Source organism: Gossypium raimondii, chromosome 5 (assembly GCF_025698545.1).
Source record: "Gossypium raimondii isolate GPD5lz chromosome 5, ASM2569854v1, whole genome shotgun sequence".
Classification (NCBI taxonomy): domain Eukaryota; kingdom Viridiplantae; phylum Streptophyta; class Magnoliopsida; order Malvales; family Malvaceae; genus Gossypium; species Gossypium raimondii.
The window spans coordinates 22,836,161-22,862,001 of NC_068569.1; the positions used below are offsets into that span (position 1 = coordinate 22,836,161).

The 25,841-nt window shown below is 30.8% G+C and overlaps 1 protein-coding gene and 1 long non-coding RNA gene across 2 annotated transcripts; one reads left to right on the forward strand and one right to left on the reverse strand.

Annotated features, from left to right (window-relative positions):
* Positions 1–8,431: 8,431 nt before the first annotated feature.
* LOC128041347 (uncharacterized) lies at positions 8,432–9,146 on the forward strand. Its single transcript, XR_008196267.1, has 2 exons — positions 8,432–8,602; positions 8,865–9,146. It is a non-coding gene; the product is annotated as an uncharacterized LOC128041347 (long non-coding RNA).
* Positions 9,147–11,139: 1,993 nt separating this feature from the next.
* On the reverse strand, positions 11,140–13,141 carry LOC105770918 (floral homeotic protein PMADS 1). Its single transcript, XM_012592284.2, has 7 exons — positions 12,888–13,141; positions 12,718–12,784; positions 12,536–12,597; positions 12,359–12,458; positions 11,839–11,880; positions 11,675–11,719; positions 11,140–11,590 (listed from the first exon to the last, which is right to left on the reverse strand). Exons 1-7 carry the CDS (start codon positions 13,073–13,075, stop codon positions 11,417–11,419), a joined length of 678 nt encoding a protein of 225 aa, XP_012447738.1. The 5' UTR covers positions 13,076–13,141; the 3' UTR covers positions 11,140–11,416.
* Positions 13,142–25,841: the final 12,700 nt, after the last annotated feature.

Below are 25,841 nucleotides of genomic sequence, written 5' to 3' on the forward strand. Positions count from 1 at the left end.
CTTTTTATCGTATACATATTGGCTGTTGAGTTGTAGATTGTATCTTATATCTGGCTACTGGTTAATGGGATGGGAATTTCTGATTTAACAGATTGTATTATATATTTTTATTGTACTTTTAAGCGCACGGATCTCCGCTAGAGTAACGGCACTGTGTTGTTGAGCGTAAGAAGATGGTACGACGACGTTGGAGATGAAGAAGGTATATAAGGGAGAGAAGAATAATAGTAGCCGTTATTTCCATAGAGAAGAAATGGAAAGTACAAAAAAACTGAAAGAGTTTTTGGAAATGAAGGGATGGCAGAGATTCAGAGAGGGGGCGCGGTTAAGCGGAGACAGGCGGACTGACAGAAACGACGCCGTTTAAATCGGGCCAAAAGGAGAGAATCATTTAACAGGACTGTTGTGCTCACGAGGGGTTAGATCAGGTCAGTTGGGTTTTGCTCTAATTGTTTTAATAATGTGTCTCTAGATGCAACCCAAAGTAATGCACTCACACAATTGAATGCTAGGAGAAAAAAAAAATCGTAATTATATATTTTGTTTATTCATTTTCTTATTTCAATTATGATATATTTGATTTTATAAAAAAAGTTATATTTAATTTCCATTAGAATTAAGTATTTTAAATGTATATTTAATTTAGTTATATATTATCATTGTTAAAGTTAATATATATAATTATAAATTTTAAATAGTTACAAAATTAAAAGAGAAGACAAAATTAAAATATAATTATTGTTTATAATATTTTTAAAAATAATAAACTTGCAACAAATGAGTTCTTAGTTTAATAGACAATTTTAAGGTTAAGAATTTATCTCGTATTTAAGTCTCATTTTGTGTAAATTATGTGTGGGTTATTAGTCATGTCTTACGGTATTTAGATCTTATATAGATTTATTTTGATCTCGATATGCTTAGGTTATCGATTGATTGTCATTTATAATGATTAATTCTAATTATAGTTATTCGGATCTACTATTTGTAATTGCAATGTGACTACTTGTAACTTCAAAAAAGTACATTTATTAATTATGTTATGTTTAACATATGATTGTATTAGAATATAAAATTATTTGCAATTTAATTCAGGCATAACGATAAATTTAATTCTTAACACTTACATCCTTATCAATTTGTCCCTTATTTTTTGAGCTGAATTTGGTCATCAACAATTTAAAAAGAGTCAAATTTCTTATTATTTTTTAACGAAAATATTGACTAAAACATTAAAATTTTGAGCATGATAGCTCACATGGAAATCCACGTATACCTTATGCTAATTTTCTTGAATTTTTATTTTTTTAATAATTTTATAATTTTTCAAATCCTTGGGTTATTAATAGATGGAATGCAACTAATTCAAAAAGTTAAAGGCTTGGATCCGCTTAATTCCACGTGTACCTTAATTCCACATTAAAATTTTGAACATGGTAACTCACATGGCAATTCACGTGTACTTATCCATTAATTAGATTGATATAACTTGATTTGCTCATAAAAAGTTAAAAAGGCTTGGATCCGTTTAATTCCAATTCGAAAATCTTGAGCAAAAAACATTGAAATTCAAATTAATTTTAACTTGAAATAACTTAAATTTGTGTGTCAAACCTAAATGACAAAGCTCAAAATTATCCAAACTTGAAATGTCCCATCCTAAAAAAAACCCAACTTGTAAGCTTGAGTAAACATTATTTGAACTTAAAATGTTGAGAAAAATTTTTAAACTTAAATTGAATCGATCTAGATTAACTTGACTCAAAGTTAACTTAACTCGTGTGGTTGATAGGTCTAATTAAATATAACGAATATCTTAATATCTCATTTAAATACTTTTATTTTCATTAAAAGAAAAAATAATTTAAATTCTAGTTAAAAATCAAGTATGAAATCAAGCATAATGATCAAATTCTAGTTAAAAATCAAGTACTAATAGAGCTATTAATCTGTATAAAGAACTAAGTGGATATAAAAGCAATGAAAAGAAGAAAAGGTTATGGTGTCACAAGCAGGCGATTGTTGCTTTGATAATATATAATATGGATTGAAATTTTATAGTGAAAAGGATGAGAATATTAGGAGTGATGTAAAGATGGCAAGTGGGTAGTGATGATTTGGTGATTAAAAGGTGTAATAATAAAAAGGCATGAGGAAATGATTTGTTTACTCCATCAAAGTGCTTATAATTTATAAGGTTGTAGTAGTAATGATTTGGTTGAGCAGCGTTTATGGGGCTTATCATTACAAACCACCTGCGCTCTCCTCTTCACATCATTTCGTTTGCTAAATAAAAATCATGCAATGGACGCCTTATATTGTTTTCTTAAGTTTGATTCACACCACCCCTGCTTTTGTGGATACTATAGGAATGCCTATGAACTCTAGATTAGGCATCAATTGATTCTAATGATTTAGTAATCGAATGTGATTACTTTTCGCAATAGAAATGTCATCTGAAGTCATATAAACTTTGTAAATAATAAACCATTAGCCCAATCACCAAGACTGGTAGGCTAGAGCCATTGACCAACCCCAACAGGTTTAGCGCATTAACACTCATTCTATACCAGACATGGCTTGAAAAGATAACTCAGGTCAGGTATAGACGTATAGGTCAGCATCACTCCGTGGAGGTGAGATAAAAAAACGAATCAGGTGATGATGTGGTACGTATCAAATTACACACAACCAGCCAAGAAAATGTGTTTGACTACTGAGAAAACAAAACAAAATAAGAGAGAAACATAAATCATTCAATAAGAATTTGATTATATCATCATATCTGATTGCTACTGTAGCATACATCTTTATATAGCATCATGCACCGTGTGCTCATTATTAACTGATGCATAACAACATTACAACTGACTTCAAACACTTTGGCTAACTACCATCATCTGTATAAGAACTTCCAACTGCTTAACTGATAGAGTTGCATTGTTAACTGATCTTGGAATCTATTCACTAACATTCCCCTGGTTGTCTTTATCTGAAAACTTCAAAACATCAGTAAGAGCCATTACTTGAAGGTTGTTTCGAAAAGAAGCAAACAGTAACTCAAACACACAATTAGCTAAGCTGCGATACTCAGTCTCTGAACAAGACCTGGAAACAACTCCCTGCTTTTTAGAACACCAGGCAATAGGATTCGGACCAAGGTACACATAGTAAGTAACCTGAAGTAGAACGTCGATCTTCAATTGTAGAGGCCCAATCTGCATCTGCATAGCATACAACAACAAGCTGCCCTCTAGTATAATACATGCATATTCCATCGTTCCAATGAGGTATTGAAGCACTCGTTTCACTACTCGCCAATGAGTATCCAAGGGCGAGTTCATGTATTGACTAAGTTTGTTAACAACATAAGGAAGACCTTTTATTTTCTAAATCTAGTTGGTTTCTTCTTTTCAAGTTAGATTCGAATCGAATCTTTTTTCGAGTCGAATAACGTAAATACGGTCTTGGTCTGCTATCCTTGTCACATTCAAATTAGTATTGGATTTTGTTAAAACAACAACATATTTGATAAGCGGCGAGGGTGGAGTTAAGGTGCCATCAACGAATTTCTGCAACTTATGGGCCTTCAACGCAAGGACATCTGTTGATGCCAAAGAAGATAATTAGTATCATCGAGTACTATATTAAATCTTTTTTGTAAAGAATAGTTGATTGTCAGAGGCCATCAGAAGAAGGAATGCTCCGCAGCGTCAGTGAATCATTCCAGAGAGATCAATATTTGGAGGTGCCATAGGATGGCAAGAGAGAGAGAGAGAGAGAGAGAACTAATACACGAACTAGAGAAGAGAATTCGTGAGGAAAAATAACTCTGATACCATATCAGATTACACACAATCAACCAAGAAAATTGTTTGGCTACTAAGAAAACAAAAGAAAATAAGAAAGAAACATAAAACGTTCAATAAGAATCTGATTATATCATCATATCTGATTGCGATAGCAACATACATCTTTACATAGCATCATGCACAGTGTGCTCATCACTAACTGATGCATAACAACATTACAGCAGATTACAACTGACTTCAACCACTTTGACTAGCTACCATCAACCATATAACAACTTCCAACTGCTTAACTGATAGAGCTACACTATTGGTTGATCTTGGAATTTATTCACTCATAGTACAATATCATAGTGTCACATTTGCTGACACATTTGATGGCAAGGTTAATTCTAGGTTGTTTTTGTGTCTGAAACAGTGGTCACACCTTCATGCACTGTTCCATTGCCTTATTTGCCTCTTTTAAGAGTTAATAGATTTTAGAACAAAAGCTTTGGACTATTTATTTTTGATGATATTGGATGAGTAAAGCCCAAAACCATGAAGACTAATTGAGTGATCTAGTCTTTGAACAATAGTGAGATCGCTAAAATTGATGAGTGCTAAACCAGTGTTAGGACTCAATTAATCATTTGTTGTACTGTGAGAAAGGCCCCACGGACATACACTGAGGTCAAACTGCGTAATCAATCTCAATGTTCATTTTATATTTTTATACTTTTAGTTTCGTGATTGAAACTGTGGCCACAGCTCCAAGCACTATTGCGGCCAAAGTTTTTGTTTGCAAAGCAAATAACCCCTCGTTTCTACAACATTCAATCTTTTAATAATCGGGTCCATGGTTGAACAAGCTAGACCATCTGTTCCTGGTTCAATCAGTTTGATTGATTCGACTGGCAAATCAACAATAATTAAATAAATAATTAAAAATCATAAAGATCTAAAAAAAATTAAACTCGTTCAACTGTCGATTTTTGTCTTGATTTTTTTTTTTACCAATTTCAAGCAATTTTCGAGTCAATCGATCCAACCCCTTTGTTCAAATCATTATATGGATCAATTCTCAATCCATCCAATTCAATAACATTGATTGGTCACATCATCAAATCTTGATAGAATCTAAATTTAATGACCAAAATGAATCTAATTGTCAAATTCAATGACAAAAGTGGACAAAACAATACAAATATCAATATGGACCTAGTTATCAAATTCAGAGGCTAAAATTTATATTATCCTTTATTTTTATATTTTTTAAACTTAAAAGTATTTTGCAAAAGGAAAAGAAAAGAGAAGACATGTAGTTACGAAGCGTATTCATGGGATGCCATGGAAGTTCAGAAGTATGGGGAACCCTTTGGTGACAAATTATCTTCGACATTAATGATGAATACATACATATCACCGAAGGCTTAGGCGGGGCATCTTTTGGTTTGATATTTTTTTTTTTGAGTAAACTACCTAATTGGTCACCCAATTTTTTAAGCATTTTCATTTTGGTCTTCTAAATAAAAATACTTGCAATTTAGTCACTACTAGTAGAATAATTAAATATTTTAATCACCCAATTTTTAACTCACTAACAAAATCTAATGTGGTGTTCCACATCATGTCCAAATAAGCAGTAATTGTTGACTATTTTTTGATCCACTACTATTCATCATATTCTTCCCCTCTAAATGTAACGACCCAAAATTCAGTGGTGTTGAAAATTATAATTTTGGGACCTATTTTCGTAAATTGAGTCCGTAAATCAAGCCATTCACTAATTAAAAATCTATAGCGATTGGATTTTACAATTTAGTCCCTGGGCCTTAATTAAACATAATTTCAGCTAAATTAACTATCCAAATTTACATATAACAATATATTATACACATCAATATTAATATTTAATATTTAATATTTACGAACTCGATTTTCAAAAATGAGATCCGAAATCGTAATTTTTGACACCATTGAATTTCAGGTCGTTACATGTGGAGGGGAAGAAGATGATGAATAGTAGTGGGTCAAAAAATAGTCAACAATTACTGCTTATGTGGACATGATGTGGATTGCCACATCAGATTTTGTTAGTGAGTTAACAGTTGGGTGACTAAAATGTTTAATTATTCTACTGGCAGTGACTAAATTGCAAGTATTTTTATTTGGGTGACCAAAATAAAAGTATTCAAAAATTTGGGTGACCAATTAAGTAGTTTATCCAATTTCTTTTTAGAGTTTTAAAAACTATAAAAGTATAATTAATAAAACTGTAAAATTTTTGTTTTGGTCCCTAAAGTTTTACAATTCAAATATGAATTCCTCGATATAAAAATTTCAAGTTTACGAAATGCAATACAAGGTTTACCATTACTCAAAAATAGAGAGTTTTCTATCAATAATGTGATTTCCCACCATCACGCTTCACAACTGGCTTGACATTCTTATCTATTAAGAGAATAAAGTTAAAATATGCTATAAGTTTTATACTCTTTATTTATCTGAATTTTAGTTTTATACTTTTATTTTTAGAATTTAGTTCCTCTACTTTTTGAATTTAAAAATTCAGTTAAAATCGTTATACGATTAAAATTATTCTATTAAATTCATTGGTGTGACGCTTTGTAGCCATGTAATAAAAAATATAACATTGTAATGGACTTGAATTTAAGAAGAATATCAATTGGATTTGCTTTTTAAATCCAAAAGTAAATACTTAAAAATAAAAGTAGAAGAACTAAATTTCAAATATAAAAAAGTACAAAGAATTGAAATATATTTTAACTTAAAAATAATTATATGTTATCAATTGTGTTGAATATGTGTAAATACTTAAGTAATTAATTTCTAATTTATGAAAATTTAATTAAAAATTAGAATAAATATGTAAAAGTTACATGTCGAAACCGTTTTTTTGAAAAACAAAAATTTGGTTGTCGATTTTAAAAATAAAAATTGGAGTCGCCACCGATCCTTTATTAAGGTGTGATCGGCTCACCTTAAAATGATTTTGGTCTACGAATTTTGAGAAAACGAGTTCGGAAGTCAGTTACGCACGAGGAAGGGTTAGCACCCTCGTAACGCCCAAAATTGGTACCAAATTGATTATTTAATGTCTTAGTGTCGAAAGTTAAAAAATATTTTAAAATAAGCTTGAATGATGAAACTTGCAAAAGGATAACAAATTGCTCAAGTCATGTAAAGAAATCGAGTCCCAATACGTTAGGGTACAATTCCTCATAATCCTCGAACTTTGAATATCACTTTTTATTTTATGCGAAAATCTTCATTTCGAGAAGGTAACATGCCACACCCAATACGTTAGGGCACGACAAATTAAGTTCCCAAAATGATTTTTGGTGCTCGTGTATTTAAAATAAAGAATATCCTCGGTAATTTGAAATCAAGAAAGAAAATCGAACCCAATACGTTAGGGCTCAATTTTCCTCGACAATCCCAAAACCTTGAATATTGTTTTTATTCACAAAACTTATGAATTGAGAAAAATTGATTTTAAGGCTTTGATAAAACCAAAAAGAAATAATTTCTAAAAGTATCTGAAAACCTCAATGAACAATTATGAGGCAAATACTTTAATTTAAAGCTTATATGAATAAATATTTACAAATATATATACAAGTACAGAAGCAAATTTGCAGATATGTATACACATATACTTAACACACATACGATAATACATATAAAAGATGGAATGCAATATATATAAAAATGCATGTATGGGTGAATATGAAAATTGTAAAATAAAAATAAAAAAATGTACATACGTTAATGCATATATAAGTGAACCAATAAAACAAAATTTATAATAATTTCTAAAAACATGTATGTGTAAAAATGCATATGAATTAGAAAATGTAGGCATATACACATATATATGTACATATTTATTTATATAAACTATGGGAGCAGAATATATAAAATATATGAAATATATGTATATAGGAACTAAAATATGTATGCATATATGTATCTATTTTAAAACGTATAAATATATATATGGAATATAAAATATGAGAAAGTTAAAAACTGTAAAAAAAGTTTTAAAAAATGTATGAATGCATGTGTTCATGAAAATTTAAAACATATATGTATTAATTAAGCATTAAGATAGGCGTATATAATAATAATAATAATAATAATAATAATAATAATAATAATAATAATAATAATAATAATAATAATAATATCAATAAATAGGATAAAATAAAAATGATATAGCATAATTATGATAAAAACAAAAAAATAGATTAAATTGAGTTAAAAACGAAGCAATGGGGCGAATTTAAAATAAAATTTAAAAAAGAGGCCCACACGAATGCGCGCGTAACAATGGAGGACCAAAAGGGAAATTATCCCATCCTTCCCAAAACGCTGCGCATCAATGGGTTAAATTGGAACACACAAAAAAAATGCGACTCAATTTGCAAAAGGAACAAATCGGTTTGACTGAAGCAAGTCACAAAAAACAGGGGCCAAATGCGCAATTAGACCTTAAAAGCCAAACGCGCGGATCCTCCCCTTCGGGTCGGGTCACCGCGCGGGTCGAGGCCTGGACAAAACGGCGCCGTTTTACTCTGCTATTTAAAGCAGTATTTTTTTTAAAAAAAATCAATTTGCAGCAGAATAAAAAGAAAAAAATGAAAGGAAGGAAAAAAAATTTCCTCTGCTAGGGTTTCGCCTCAGTCCCTTGCGCCGCTGTCCATCCGCCGTGGTTTCATCGCAACCAGTGGCCGGAGGCGCGCCAAACTGGGTTTTTTAACCCTTTTTCGAGCCGATCTGAGGGCGAGGTAAGCCTCTCTCCCTTTTCTTTTACTTTTGTATGCACAGAAACTAAACAAAAATAAAAAACTAAAGAAATTTTAATAAATCACCTTAAAACTGATATTTGCTTTTCTATTGATTTTTCTCTCTGTCATGTATTTCTCTTTTTCCCCTTTTACAGATTTCTAAAGGCTTTTTATAGCCCGAAAAAGAAAAAGAAAAATAATAAAATCAACATCTGTCTTTGCTGTTTTTTCTCTTTCGGATTCTTTGAACCCGTTTTTGCAGGTGTCGTGGAGCGAATTGTGCGCGTGGGGAGGCCGATCTCCGAGTCCTGCTGCGGCTAGAGGCTGGGGAGGTTGCTACTTGTTGCGGCTACTTGCTGCTAAGGTTTTCTGTAGTATTGGGCTAGTTCAATTGGGCCTACATGTGTTGGGCCATTCTAGGTTTAGTTGGGCCCGGGCATTATTGGGTTTGTACATTACATATTAGAAATTTATGACAACATAGATTGTATGAACATATAACATTTGTTTAATGCAAATAAATGACTGAATAAATTTAGATAAATGGTTTAAATATTTCATGGTGGTTGCATGTTAAAAAAAAATATTGGAAAAGAAACCGATCAAAGATTAGGGTTTTTGGTGGCTTAGGGTGTCGTGACTTTGTATAATAGCAGCGCAACGCGGTAATGCAGAAAGGTTTCGAATGTACTCAAGGCACCGCGACCCCACCTCTTGGTGTTGCATTCTATATAGCAAAGCCCTGCATCAGATTCATACGGAGAGCCATGAAGTAACCTCTTGGCGCTACAGTGTCTATAAGACTACATTGTTTTGCATTATTTCGGGATCTATAAATTTCAGTTTATTTAAATAAAATTTATAAATTTCAATACATCAGCTACATTTGTACATGTAATTTATTTTATTGATGATTTGAAATAACAACATTTGCATCTCCAAGGGTTGTTTGTATGCAGAACTTACACCGTTGGGTGCATTAAAGATCGATTTAGAAAACCTAAGGTCAACCGTTTGCCTTAAATGAGATCAGCTAAGGCTAATTACTAGCTATGTATAGCTTCATGGCTTGACTCCATTGCATTAATTAGTGTTGCATCAAACCGAGGACAAGCGTAAAAGAGTTTTAGGCCCGTTTTATAGGTTTGAGTTTAATTCGAAAAATGAATTTAAAATTTTATTTAAATTGATCAATTTGAATAAAAATGTTAAAATCTAATCTTAGATCGTCTGTATTATTTTTTATATTATTATTTTATATAAAATAAATTTTAAAATATAATATATTAAATACACTAAAACATTAAAATAAATATTTTTCAACAAATTGAAAATAAATTAAAAATTATTCACTTAAATGACACTAATATAGGTTCAACTTGACAAACAAATACATCTAAAATAGTAGCAAAATTAATAATAAAACAAGAGTTATACAATATCCAAATAATAATAACAAAATAGTAGCAATATAATAGCGAAATGACACTAAAGTATTGAGAAAACAACAGCAAAAATAGTGAAAAAAACAACAAAAAAACAGCAGATTTTTTTTTGGTAAATTCGAGTCAAATCAGGTCCAAGCAAAAAAAAAACCATACATGAGGCTCAACCCATTTAGAAAATGGGTCTTGTTTTTTTTATCAAAACTCATTTTTGGGCCTATATTATTGTTCAAATCCATCCAATTTTTGGGTAGGCTTTCGAGCTAGGCCAAGTGGTCCAGCCATGATTAGGTCCAAACCAAACTAAGCCTTAGTTTGGATGGGCGGTGTATTTATCTCTGATGAGGTTATGAGATTAGTTACTGTAGTAGTGAAATTGAATACTATAGCGGTGAGATCAGAAATAGCGATGGGTGTATATTTGAATTCAAACGCAGCTGTAGTGGTAAGATGAGAATAAAAAATTACCATTATAGACATTAGTTTACAATGTATTTATAATAAAATAAATAATTAAATTTATATTTATATTAAATAATATAATATAATATAAAATTGTATTTTTTATAAAATGATAATTAAAATATTAAAATCATATACAATAAAATTTAAATATGTTTAAATAATTTTATATTAAATAATAATTAAACTTATATATTTATGATAATAAATTTATAAATTTATTAGATTGTTATATAATAATTATATAATAATATCTAGTAATACTTTTACTTTCTATAAAACTCAAAAAAAAAAAAACAGAGAATAAGGGTTATAAAGAAATTGATCTCAACTTTTTCTCCATCCAAAAAATTAAGAACAGCAGTATGGTGAGAGTGCTCAATTGCACCACACCTCAAATTTTTCAAACAAGAAATCAGTTCAGTGAAAAAGAATATTCAGCCAATATTCTATTTCACTATGGGTAAAATTCAATCCAAAGGGAGCATAAGTGTCCGGATTATGTAAAGCAATTCTCTATTTCCTTTTTGGTCAATTAAAAAAGCAAGACTAGCCAGAGCTATACAACAGGATCGAGTATATTAAGGTTACGTGCAACTATCACAGCATAGGCCAAAAGAAAAAGAAAAATTATCCAACAATTCAAAGCATACACATATCCAAATATATCTTTAACATAAGATTTAAATACAGAAATTTAGAAAACGAAGAACGGGAAAATGTTCCATAATCATCAAATACATAATCTCCAACAGATACGATACACCATAGGCACATAATAAAAGTGACGATAATTTTTAAAGTAAAAGTAACAGTACACACCAATTTTGCTTTCACAGCAATATTATATGATTAACAGTGCATGAACTTAGCTTATGGATACGGAAATCATGGCGAGATAGATATTTTAATCAAGCAAGGGATAGGTGGTGAGATCGGAGCCTCCGCCACTGTGAAGGCTAGGATGGTTTGGCTGCAGGCGTAAAGCAAATATACGAGGACCTCCATTTTGATACCCGATCAGGGTATCATAATCGCCTCCATTATCAACTAATCCATATGGATCTTCTTTCAGGGATTCCTTGAATCAACATAATTTAACATATAAAAACAATGGTTTCAAATGGCTTCTAATTAATTTAAGGATTAATAAGGAGGTGCTTACCAGTTCATGTAAGAGATTTTTGTGTATCTCTTCCACATTCCTCACCTTCAGGCAACAAAGAGATGGAGCAACTTTATATATTTTGTTAAATTCAAATGATTTAGAATATTTAAATTGAAATATACAAATATTTATCACCACACATATTTTATATATACAATTACCTTTTTCCTGGAAGTATCGATCTGGTTGGAGAGAACACGATACTGTCGTACATTATAAACATAAAAATTTAGATTCTGATGAAAAGGAATTCCATCCAAGTCTTCTTTTTTTTTCATGCAAACGTTTCTTTGTAAATACAAGTAAAGAATAAGAACAATATATGAAATGATGATCCATATATGAATTTTTTAATATCATAAATGAAAATAAGAATTTGTTACCTTTCTAAAACCTCTGTTGATGGTGATTAAATTCTTTGTCATATATTTTTGTGTGTGTGTGTCTTTTAGACTAGCTTCTTCTTTTTATAGCTCTCTGATATGTAATTTTTAGAGAGCAAATGAAAAAGAAAAAAGATCTTGAGATATGAACTTAGTAAAGAAAAATAAATCTAACCATTTTTTCTTTTTGACTAAAAAAGAGTTAAAAAACTAACTTAGAAAATGCCAAATAAGGAAGATTAAAGAATGAAAACCCTAGTTGAAAAGTTCCTTAATTTGGTTATAAAAAAGCCCAAACCTTTCTATCACGAATAAGAGTGACAGAGCTCTCCATTTCTTGTTCCAAAGCACCAAGATCTTCGATGCTCAAATCATTCAAACAGTCGCCCATCCTTCTCCTAACATTGATTTCATCATATATAAATATATTTATAATGGAATTTCATAAAAATAAATAATTATTATTATTATTTACCTAATCTCTTTGCGCAGGTTCCTGTTAACCTCTTTCAGCTGCTTCAACTGCTCTTGCATTTTCTACATATAAAAAAAACTCCAAAAAATTCAATATAAAACAGAGATTTATGGCGTTTTAATGAAAATCAAACAAAAAATAAACAGAAAGGAAAAGAGAGAGAGAGAGAGAGAGAGATAGACCTCATAGTGGGTGTTCCAGATATCGATCCCCAAGGTTTTCTGGTACTGATCAATTACTTGCTTCGTTCTATTAAAAGAAAGAGAAACAAATAAGCTTTGTTTTTTTTTTCTATGAAATATAGTTTAAGTTTCAAAAAAAAAAATCTAGGGTTTTAGAGAAGGAGCTTTACGTGGTGGAAGGGCTGATAAACTCATGGAGTTTACCAGTAGTGGAAAACATGATGATCGAAACTCTAGCATCGCAAAGAACTGTAAGTTCATTAGCTTTCTTGAAAAGACCGTTTCTTCTCTTCGAATACGTGACTTGCCTGTTGGTCGAGTTCTCTATCAGCTTGATCTGGATCTTCCCTCGAGCCATGATTGATTTTATCTCTAGTTTTTCAGGGAAAGTTGTGAAAATGAAGAGGGGAAAAAAAACAAAGAGTTAAATCTTAAATGAAATGAAATGAAGGAGATGGTGGAATCCATTACCAAAAATGGAAAGGCAAAGCCTAATCGGTGAAAGGCTTCTCAAAGTTTGTTAAAGGCGGTAAATTGGAGAGTTTCCCCTTCTTTGATTTGAACCGAATATCGATGTTTCACTGTTTGGAACAGGAACTGTGGGGACCATCACTTTCCGTCTTTCTCCGTCATTTCTCTTTTCTTTTGTTTCCCATTTTTCTCCTGTTTTACTAACCCTCTAATTAACAGCGGTTAACGGTGTTTTGTTTGTGTTGAGTGTGCCTATTTATTTTTCAATAAAAAATATAACCGTGTTAGTTATTTTTGATGTTGTGTGATTATATAAAATTTATACATCATATCATATTAAAATTTATGTATAATTTTAAAATTTAGATAATTGTCAACATATATTCACATGTATTAAAATAATTAAATAAAAATAAAAATAATTAGTACAAATTTAAATTTAAAATAAAAAATAAATAAAATTATTATAAAAATAAGATATTTTCAAAATAAGTGAAAACTTTTATTCTCTTTACTAGAAATAAGTAATGGGAGTGATTAGTTTGTTACATATAGTAAAACATATGAAAAAAATTCGATGATGAAATAAAATGATGGTTTTTATAAAATTTATCATTAAATTGTTACCATGGAAGAGGAATGGATGATTCATTTTTTAGGGTGCTTCATGGATTGATAGTGAAATTATCAAGGTGTCGTATATCTGGGCAAAGCAATACGTCTCTTCTAACAATGGCACGGCAAATGACGCACAAGACAAGTTTTCGTCTTCATCTTTAACTAATGATTGGGTCATTTTGAGTATAGATAGTTCTGTCCAGAAAGAAGCTGGTTGCGCAGCATCAGGAGGAATATAGTGTGAGATCAAGGTGGAGCTTGAATTCTTGAATTTAATAAATATTTAAGGAATTGTTCTGTCTTTGACGTTGGGTCGTGGGGTATTCTAGAAAGATATTCTCTTTTTATTGAGAAAGGTTACGACAGTGTGTTAATTTAATGTAAGTGTTTTGAAGCGATTATAGCTATTTAGGAAAGGTTTTGTAGAGGGTACGATTCTGCTTGTGGTATCTTGCTAGGAAAAACAAAAATTGAGTGCTTAATATTTTGAAGGTCGACATGAACCCACTCATTCTATAACAACAGATTTGCATAGGCAATGGATCTTTGACACTTTATTTTGGATCCAGAGGAAAACTACGTATCTCCCACAATGATGATATTTAATATATTGCACTCTTTTGAAATAAAAATTGAATAACCTCTAATATTTGTCTTCTTTTATCATTTTATATATACCAATAAATTTTGGTCACTGTTTACATTCAAACCAGGGCGGGCCTCTATAAGGGTTTCGGGAGCTGAAATTTTGATTTTTCCCTTAAAACTTTTTAAAAAAATTAATAAAACCCTCAAAGTTAATTTTTGAAAGTTTTTAAAAAATTTTAATTAAACTCTTAAATTTTTAAATTCTCGTTAATATCACACAATTTTTAAAAATTTTAATTACCCTTCAATTATTTTTAAAAAATCTCATTAAACTTTTAAAATTTTTAAAATTTTACTAAATCCCCACTAATTAAAACCATTCATTAACAATAGTCCTGTCTTTGTTCTTAAACTTTTTCTTTAGAATTTTTTGGTAAAATGTTCTTAAATATTTTTATTTACATAATTTTTAACAATGCTTATTTATTTAATATAATTTTCATATATGCTAATATAACTCAAACTGACATATTTATATATATTGAGCCTTTTGACTAAATATCAAAATTGGTTATTTAGTGCTACCAACAAGTGTGTAATAATAAGATACATTATATTTTTAATGGGAGAATGATATTGGGACTATTATTATTCAAAGTAAAATCTAAATTAAATACTATTATTCGTTGTACATCTAAATTCATAAAAAGAAATCAAGTTAAATAATCTAATAATTTTAAAAAAATTGTCGATTCAATCTTAACTCTATTGGTATTGGCATTGTTGTCAATATAGAAGGACGTGGATTTGAGTGTGCTGAAATGCATTATCCTCATATTTATGAGTTGGAAAGAGGCTATAGGTAGTTGTAAGCATTGTATCAAAAAAATAAATATAATTAGAGCTTATAATAAAGTTATTAAAAAAACTATTAAAAATGCGAGTTAAAAACTACTAAAGATCTAATTATATATATAATATAAAAATTATACGCATTTTGTAACTAATTAATTCAACATATGTTATCTGAATACATATTTTGTATTCGAATAATAGATATCGAATGAAAATTTTAAAACTAAAATCCAACTATGTCCTTATTAACTCTAACACGGTTAGAAAGATTCTTAAATTAGTGCCAACAGATATTAGATTGCTCATGGGTAAAGACGAGAAAATATCCAGAGGATTTTCTCATATTCTGGATCTAGCTAGTTCATAGTCTGGGCGTGAGGGGCAGATGAACTGGACTGCGTTGGCCTGCCATTTTCTTTTTTGAAGAAATTAACGTTGTTAAGGTCTCGAGGTTATGTCATTTCAAAGCCATACCCACACGTCTAATCCTACAATTTTTTTCCATCCTTTTTGCTGGAAATATACCTTCTTGGGAACTGAAATTTGTAACAGATGAACAATTGATATGTTGTTTATACTGTGACCCTGCCTGGATGCATGATGGCTAGACCCACCAGTTCAAGATCCATGATGATGTTAGGTTTTCAAATGGCCTGCTCTCCAGAGTTCTTTTTTATTTTCAGTTATTAAATGGAGCTATTCTTTTTCGAGTAAAAAGTTTTGATCAAACGAAACTTAAATCGAGTTTAATTTTATAAGTGAAATTAAGTCTAATTCAAAGCTTGAATCCTCGAATTTTGAATTGAACTTCTTGCAACTTGAGTGCTAAAAGAAGAAAAGCATTAGCATAGTATAGTAGGACTTGCTTTAGCACATGTGCTGGATGTCAAGTCTTCCTCTGAGTGCTTGTTCGATCTTCTCAGTGGAGGAGGAAACCAGTACTTAATTACTTTGGAATATGAATTGGTGATCGGGTTTTAAAACGGGATGAAGCCCTATTTTCTCCCTTTACAAGTTTCAAAATCCAGATTTATCCAATACATGATGATTAAAGGTAGAGATGAGCAAATAACCTCAACTTGATGGGTCCAATTCTATAAATTAGGTTTTTTTTTTTTGGCATAATAACTTATTTGGTTCTTTATTTTTAGAAAAAGTCATTTTAGCTTCCATTTAATTTTTCACCTATTTTAACCCTTAAACTTGCATTGTTTGTCAAATAACCTCAAAAATAAATGAAATAATTAACATATGTTAATTTTGATGACGTGACATACACATGGACTGCCATTCATGTGGATGCCACATTAGCACTTAATTATTTTTTTTAAATAAAAATTTTTAAAAAAATATTTTCTAATATTAATTAATTAAAAAATAATTAAATGCTAAAGTGAAATACACATGGACTTCCACGTGGATACACATAATTATGGGCTTGCTCGAGTCGGGCTTGGCTGATGCAAAATTTTAGGCCCGTTTTCTTGGCCTGGGCATGACCCAACCTGAAAAATGGGCCTAAAATTCTACCAAAGCTCGACCTAGATTAAAAATGCTAAACCCGAGTCTGACCCAACCCGGACATATTAATTTAAAAAATATAATTGTAATATCCCGAAAATTACTACTGTAATATCCCGAAAATTACTACAGTAAGAAAGTAGGTATCATTGATATAGTAAAATAAGGAAATAAAATGACAAAAAGGGAAGTTTTGAGTTATGGCAATATTGGGAAGTATATTATGATATATTAATTCAAGAAAGGATTAAATCGCAAAAGTGAGAAAAGTTTTGTTGATTAAGAGTAAATACTCAAAATTTGAGGGGGTAAAGTGTAAATATGAAAAAGTTGAAGGACCAATGGTGTAAATATTTTAAGGGTGGAATAATCTAGAAACTAAGGAAAATAGATGAATTAGGACCAAATTGAAAATGTGAAGAATTTTGAGGACTAAATCATAATTTTACCAAATTAAGTGATGACTCAAGGATGAAATTTTTAAAGATTATGAAGGGCAAAATGATCAATTAGAAGAGAGAGAAATCTAGAAGGCAATGATGATGTTGGAGATATTTTAGATTAAATAAATAAATAAATATTAGTTTATTAATATTTTAATTTAATTTTTAAATATTATTTTATTATTTTATTTAGTATATATAAGAAAAGGAAGATGAAGAATCACCATCCCACCATTTTTTCCCATGCACCAACGTGAGAAGAAGAGAGAAAGAAAGAAAGTTTTGCTTTCTTTACAATTTGGTCATTCCACCAAAAATTCACCATTTTCACCTAGAAATCAAAAGAATTTCCATATCCATCAAGAGAGAAAGATAACAAGGAGACTATGGGGAGCTAGAACATCAAGTTAGATTCAAGAAAGAGAAGCTGGGGGAGAGAGAAAATCAAGTTAAAGGTTGAAACTAATAGGATAAGGTAAGAACATCAAGATTTCAATATATTTTTAAGTTTAATATTATTGAAAAAGCATAGAAATGATGTTATAGTAGAGTTTTCTTATATAAGGTCTTATGTTCTTGATATATTAGTGAAGGGAAATAAGTGAAAGAGATGAGAAATATTATAGAGAAAGGGAATAAGGGAGTTATAAACTTAGTAATCAACATCTTGCACTAAAATAATTTTGAACAGCAGCAGTAGGTTAAATTTGAAAAATCACCATAAACGGTGTAAGTAATGGAATTGTAAATCATGAGATATAATAAATTTTGTGAGACAATGTCAGAATGAATTCGGGTTCCCCTGTTCTAACTTTGGAAAATCATCAAAAATTTGAGAAAAATAATTGGGGGCTTAAATTTATATGTTTAAATCTTTAATGAGTCTATTTTCAATATAAACAAATGGTAACATCATCCAAATCCCGTACGAGGAGATAATTAATTTTTAGTGAAGAAGGGTTGAAACTGTCAGGCAGCAGAACAGGGATGAGTTTAAAGAATAAACTGCACTTATTGGCTAAACCATAAATTCTGAAAATTTTATGGTAAGAAGATATGTGAGTCTAGTTTCATATAAATTTAGTGGATCTTAATTCGGAGTTTCGTAGCTCAAGATATAAATAATGTAGTGACTATGACTCAAGTGGACAGCTTTGAATGAACATATAAATAAATAGTGAAATTATAGATAATGTTATATATAATAGATAATGTTATATATAAGCATGTTATATACATTAAGGATGTGGAATGGGAGGAGGAGGAGAAGGAGGAAAATATATAATTATTCAACTAGCATGAGTTTTCATTAAAATGACTAATTTGCATGTTTTAGGATCAAGGACTAAATTGAATAAAAGTAAAATTTTAAGGGTAAAATGGCTAAAATGTCAAAAAGTGACCAAATTGCATGAAATGAATTGTTTTATTATTTAAATTAATATATTGAATGAAATATTAATTTAGATCAAGATTGGGTGGAAATTGAGGAAAATAGAAAATTACCAAAATGTCTTTGAATTTTGGTATTTCTGCAATTTAGCCTAGTAAGTTCGTATGAACTATATTCTGTATAATTTTAATTAAAGTGAATGTTATTTGGTGATGAATATTATATAAATATGTGTTTTATTATTGGTAATATGTATAATTATTAGATGTATTGAAATGATTATCGGAAGCTCGATTGGATTGGAAGCTTTTCGGAGATATATCACACTATTCATTGGTTCTATCAGTAATTTTGAATGATTTGATTCTGGTTATAATGGAATGAATAAGTTAAATTGGCCAACGTTAGCTCATTAATGTTTTGATTGAAAATACATTAAAAAAAGTGTAACAACCCTTACCCGTCTCTAACACTGGATTAGGGTTATAGAATGCTACCATTCAAAACAGAACAGAAACAAGCTATCACAGTTCAAATTTTCTTTAAATAAAATTTATTCATTAAACATGTAATAAAAAATATGATATTCATACATAATTGGGGTTAAATTGAGCTTACGGAAGTTCTAAAACAATTTGAAACGAAGCAGAGACTAATTTGAAACATTTAAGAAAAAACATGGCAAAAATGCTAAACAGGGGTCACACGGTCATATGGTTCAAGGCCACACACCCTTGTCCTCAAACCGCGTAACAACCTGATGTCGTGTGATAAAGGCTCACATGGTCGTGTATCAAATTGTGGTCATGTGAACCATCCTGCACCTAAATTGAATAGACCACACGACCGTGTCCTGCACCCATGAATGACACACTGCCGTGTGGCAGACCGTTTCACAAGCCGTGTGTGCCTCAAATACCTTAAAAAACAAGCCAAAGTTGACCAAAGATCCCTTAAGCCACAAGCCAATGCATTAGAACCTTGAACAACATGATATAAGACATCAAAACATACCAAATTCAACTTAATTCACTCAACCTAAGTGTCTAACCAATATGCCACAATTGGCACCACAATTCAACTATGAAACAACAATTATTCATTACCATTCATACCAAGATTTTTCATGTCTAAACATACTCATACAATCATCATTTCCTTAACTAAGATATCAATAAGTAAAACTCAATAAGTGACCTAAAACATGAGTATCTATTTTCACAATTTAAGCATACTTCATTCAACCATGCCTTTAAATATTTCATACTATTCAAGCCAATCATTCCAAACATCAACAATTACCAACATTCATTATCAAGTCATGCTAATACCTAAACATACATATAATGCCATTCAAATATTGGATAACACCATCAAATTACTAAGTATCAAATAGGTACCCAACACTTGATGCATCAAGGTTATTTATAATCTTATTCACAACCAAAGTACCAAAACATTATCATTAACTTGCAAAGTAAACATCTTATATATATGTCATAAGTAATCAACTTCAAACTTCAAAAAGTCGACCGAATCAAGTGACGGTAGGTGTGAGCTTCCCGCTGATCCGATCGACATGTTCTGAACGTCCAAAATCTACAGAAAAGTAGTAACATGAGTAAGTGTATAAAATACTTAGTAAGCTCATACAATATAAACATTCACTTACCTCAATTTTTATTCATATATAAATAATTATCAATACAAATCTACCTATCAAGATTCAAACCACAACACTAATATACAAAGCTTTGAATTCAATCACATGAATAACCATAATCATCTTCATTTCCAATCAAGCCAATTTAGATCTCAAGACCAAAACACAACTAGTCACATAACCATTCTCAAATGGCATAACTCCAATGATTCAATCACACTTTTACTCAATAAAACCTCGTAAAAGATCTTTGTATACAAGCAAAAATGATAGTGTCTGGTTACCTGTTAGGGTTAAACCTTCACGATAAGTAGTCTGGCTAGGGCTTAATATTCATGTATTCTCGAGTCCACAACATATGCAGGAGCTCAGAACCTGGACAAACTCACTAGCCTATATACGAGAATTTACTCATTTTATCGGGACTTATCTCACGTTATAACACGATTCCACTTCGCCAGCATTCAATATTAACAATCCTAATATAACATATAAGCATAAAGAATTTGAATTATATTTTATGAACTTATCTATCGAAATCGTAATGGTTTAACTATCAAGGACTAGTCAACAATTTTTTTTTTCCTCGTACATCCTCCAGTCATTGAGATTTTTTTATCTAAAGTATAATTTGATTTAATTAACCAATCCAAATAACATATAACAACATATAAAAATCATGCCCAAACTGTAACACCCCTAACTCGAATCCGTCACCGGAACATGGTTAAGGAGCATTACCGAGATTTACAGAACATATAACATGCATTCCATAACATTTAGCATTCATATCAGAAATCAATTATAATGTCCCTTATATAAGCCCTCGAGGTCCAAAACATGCATTAGAAATAAGTCGGGACTAAACCAGGTACTTAAAGAGTTTTTTCGCAAAATTTCAAAATTTTTCAAAGGTGTAGGGGACACACGCTCTTGTGGTCAGGCTGTGTGGCTCACACGGTCAAGAGACACTCCCGTGTCTCAGGCCATGTGGGCATTCAAAATAAGGCACACGGTCGTGTCCCAACCCGTGTCCTTACCCATATTACTCTCTGACTTGGGTCAAACGGCCAAGTCACACGCTCGTGTGCTAGGCCATGTGAACATAATGACTTGCATTAATTAGGTGCAAGGGTCACACGGCTAAGCCACACGCCCGTATGCTAAGCCATGCGGATAATTTTGAGCATTCTGTTTCTTAATTTTTAAGATGCAGGGGACACACGGCGAAGTCACACGCTCATGTGCTAGGCCATATGTCACACACGGCTGAGACACACGCCTGTGTCTCTGCCCGTGTGGACGAAAACAGGTCATTTAGAAGGCCACTTTTCTCACTCAATTTGTCTTTCACCTATATCAACATTTTAACACATTCATAAGGCAATACCAATCATTCAAATCAAGCCAAAATCAAGTTTAGTACATATTATAACACTCCATATGTTCAAGTATTCAAACTTACCTAATTGACCCAATTTACATATATGCATATTTTACTAATTATGCTAACTCAAATCAATTAACAATGAGCCTATATGATTTTCATCACTTAACCAAGTTAAAAATTCATCAAACATATTAAAGACCATATATAAACACATCAAAACATGTCCATCACAAGCCATTCCAATGGCAAGTTACAACCAAACATTTACGTTGCCATCATTGGTTACGTTTAGCCTATACATGCCATTATAACCAATATTTGTTTGCTATATATATACCGAAAAGTTCGAGGGATAGTGTGATGTGGCTCCGACCAGCTTCCAACCTTTACGAGCTTCCAAGTACTATAAAACAGAGGAAATAAAACATAGTAAGCATTTAATGCTTAGCAAGTTCGTATAATGGTAACTTACCATTCATTTTCATTAAATAAACATACATAATGTATCCAAGCAATTTGACTAATATCTTAAACACACAACTTCATCAAACATGTTAGTCATTATTTCACATGAATATCAAGAATCAAGTATGAGCTTATCAATATCAAATTTCCATGTATTTCGTGCATATACAGATAACAATTCACTTTGAATTCATTTATTTTCTCATATCAGGATTTTGTCCGTTGAATCATTAAAAATATCGATAAATACCTGGGTAGTACACACGATGTGCACAAATCTAAAATCCATCAATTCATATTCGGGAATGCTCATATGAGCACATAAACGGGAAGCTCTCTCTCGAGCCATATAACGGGAACCTCATGTGAGCCATGTAACGGGAAGCTCTAGAGAACTATTAATGGGAAGCTCACAAAGAGCCTTTAATCGGGAAGCTCATGAAGAGGCATATATCAGGACGCTCATAAGAGCTACGGTGTGTCCACAACACATGTAAGATCACAACCAAATCGGGATGCTCCGAAGAGTTATTAACGAGAAGCTCACAAGAACCATAAATCGGAAAGCTCGTGACAGCCAAATATCGGGATACTCATGAGAGCTATTAACGGGACGCTCTTTCAAGCTATGGTGTGTCTGTAACACATGCAGGAGCATAACCAATTCAGGAATCCTGTATCCATTTAATTTCATTTATTCAAATGAAACTTAATACTTGTCGAATATATTTGGATGTGTGTCGAATTTTCATAGATGTCAATTGTACAATTTAATTCACATACACAACATTCAATTCAAAAATATAAATATACAATTTAGTTACATGAACTTACCTCGACAATGTTTGTGTATGCAAAATCTACTAATCCGACACTTTTTCTTTTCCTCGATCAAACTTTGTATTTGGTCTATCCGGATCTATATGAATGAATTTAACATCAATTTAATACAATTCATATTCAATTCAATCCAATTCACATCTTAGGCAAAATTACCAATTTACCCCTATACTTTTAATTAATTACGATTTTGTCCCTAGGCTCGGAAAATGAAAGTCGTATAATTTAATCCTTATTCCAAGCCTAGCCAATTTTTACATGTAACGTTTGCAGCCCACGTATTTCATAAAATTCAAAATTTTTCCATGAATTTTACATCTTTTCAATTTAGTCCCTAAATTATAATTTCATCAAAATTCTCTTAACAAAAGTTGTTTATATATCAACAACCTTTCATTTTCTACCATAAAGCTTCATAATTCATACATACTCATCCATGGTAAAACTTTAATACTTTGATAACTTTGCAAATTAATCCCCGAGATGCTAGATTAAGTTATTACGATCTCGGAAGTATAAAAATTACTAAAAACGGACAAGAAAACATACCTAATTGAGCCAAATAAGTTTGCTCAAAACCCAAATTCCATAGCTAGGGTTTTCATATATTTTGATTTGGGAAAGATGATGAAATAAGATGATATTAAATTTTTATCATGATCTTTAATTATTTCTCTTTCCAATTTAGTCTCTCTTTTCTTAAATTTCCTATGATGAATCATCATAGTTATCTGCTAACTCCTCTTAATGGTCTATTTGTCATATAAGGACCTCCAATTTTGAATTCCATAGCTATTTGATACCTATAGCTACTAGAACTCAATTTTTGTATTTTATGCAATTTGGTCATTTCCATCTAATTAGACATGTAACTGATAAAATTTCTTTACGAAATTTTCATACGATATTTTTATCATAATGCAGACCATGAAATAATATTAAAATAATTTTTCTTACGAACTCAGATTTGTGGTCTCGAAACTACTATTTCGATTTCACTGAAAACGGGCTGTTACACTAACTCAATTTCATCTATACCAAAATTTCTTAAATTTAACATTTACCACAATTTAGTCCCTAAAACCGAAACTATTATAATTCTCACATTTGAGCTTTAGTTTCGAAATCAATCTCAATTAAGTTCTCCAACTATCCAATAGAACACAAAAATTTAGAATATTCACACACATTTTGAATTTATTGCATTTTAGTCATTAGGTTCAAAATTAACAACTTTTACTTTACAAACTAGTCCATTAACATATCTAAGCTTCAAAACTAACCAAATAACCACAAAAGCTTCAAGAAAATATCAATGAAAACTTTAACAAATTTTAACAGTTTCATGAAATAGTCCCAGGGTTAACTAAATTATGGTCCTAAAATTCCAAAAACATAAAAATTACAAGAAACATACTAAAATAACTTACCCAATCAAAGATCGAAACTTGAATAACCAAACCTAGCTTTCCCCCTTTCGTTTTCGTGAAAGAAGATGATGAACAAGCCGAATAAAATGTTTTTTTCCCTTTTGTTTCTATATTTTATTAACTATTATACTATATAAAAATATTTATAATATAAATTATATCACACTTTAACTAAATAAAATCTCACTTACGGTCCAACACTATTAAAAATGGTATATATATAATTTAAATCCCTTAAAAAATCTCTAATTATGCTTTTTAGTTAATAAAAATCAATAGAGATTAAGTTTTACATCTTTTATGATATAGTCCTTTTCTTTAATTAACTAACCAAATGTCAAAATTACTGAATCAAATCTTAATACGACACTCACATAACTTCGTAAATATTAAATAAATAATATTTATAGACTCACACGTCAAAATTGTGGTCCCGAAACCACTATTTTCGAGACAATTGAAAAATGAGCTTTTACAAATGTTTTTATTCTTAAATAACACTAATGCCTCTAAAATAATAGTAAAATTAACAATAAAATAAGAGTTATACAATATTCAAATAATAACAACAAAATAGTAGTAATATAATAGTGAAATTATAGCAAAACAATAACAACAAAACAAAACAAAAAATTAAGCTGATTTGGGCCGAGCTCAAGCCAAAAATCCTACTCAAGGCTCAACCCGTTTAGAAAATGAGCCTTATTTTTTTGCCCAAGCCCATTTTTCGGGCCTTAGTTTTTAACCAAATCTTGCCACTTTTCGGACAGGCCTTCGGGCCTAAACGGGTGGCCCAATCCATGACCAAGTCTACACATAGATGCCACGTCGGTAAAGTTAACAGACATTAACTTTTTCATACAATTTGGGGTAATTTGATAAACAATACAAGTTTAATGACTAAAAGAGAAAATTAAATGAAGAGCTAAAATAACTTTTTTTTTATAAAGTTGGGAGGCGATATAAGTCATTATGCCTTTTCTTTTTCAAAATCGAATTTGGGATGAGCTTGGTTAGATTTTTTCAATTAAAAATTTCAAAGTTGTATTGAGATCAAACCTACACCAAAATTATTAAAATATCCTCTCTTTTTTTAATTTTATAGTTAATTATATATTTGAACTAAATAATTTATATATTTTTATTGGAATATTTTAAAAGCTTTTATGAGATTTTAATTGATTAGAGTCAGAATCCAAGTAATTTTTCTTTTTTCAGGATCAATTTTGGTATTATAATTTTAAATAAAATCAAGTTGGAAATAATATTAGGATGAGAGGTATAATACTCGGATCGAAGTCCGCCCCATCCTGTTGCGGCCAAGTTTGGTTAGAACAATCAGGTGATGGGCCAAAAAGGGTTACCTTGGGTTTAAGGCCCACAATAACCTAACCAAGCTCAGTAACTCTCGGCAGCCCTCAACCTCAACCTTAGTTTTAGCCTTTAG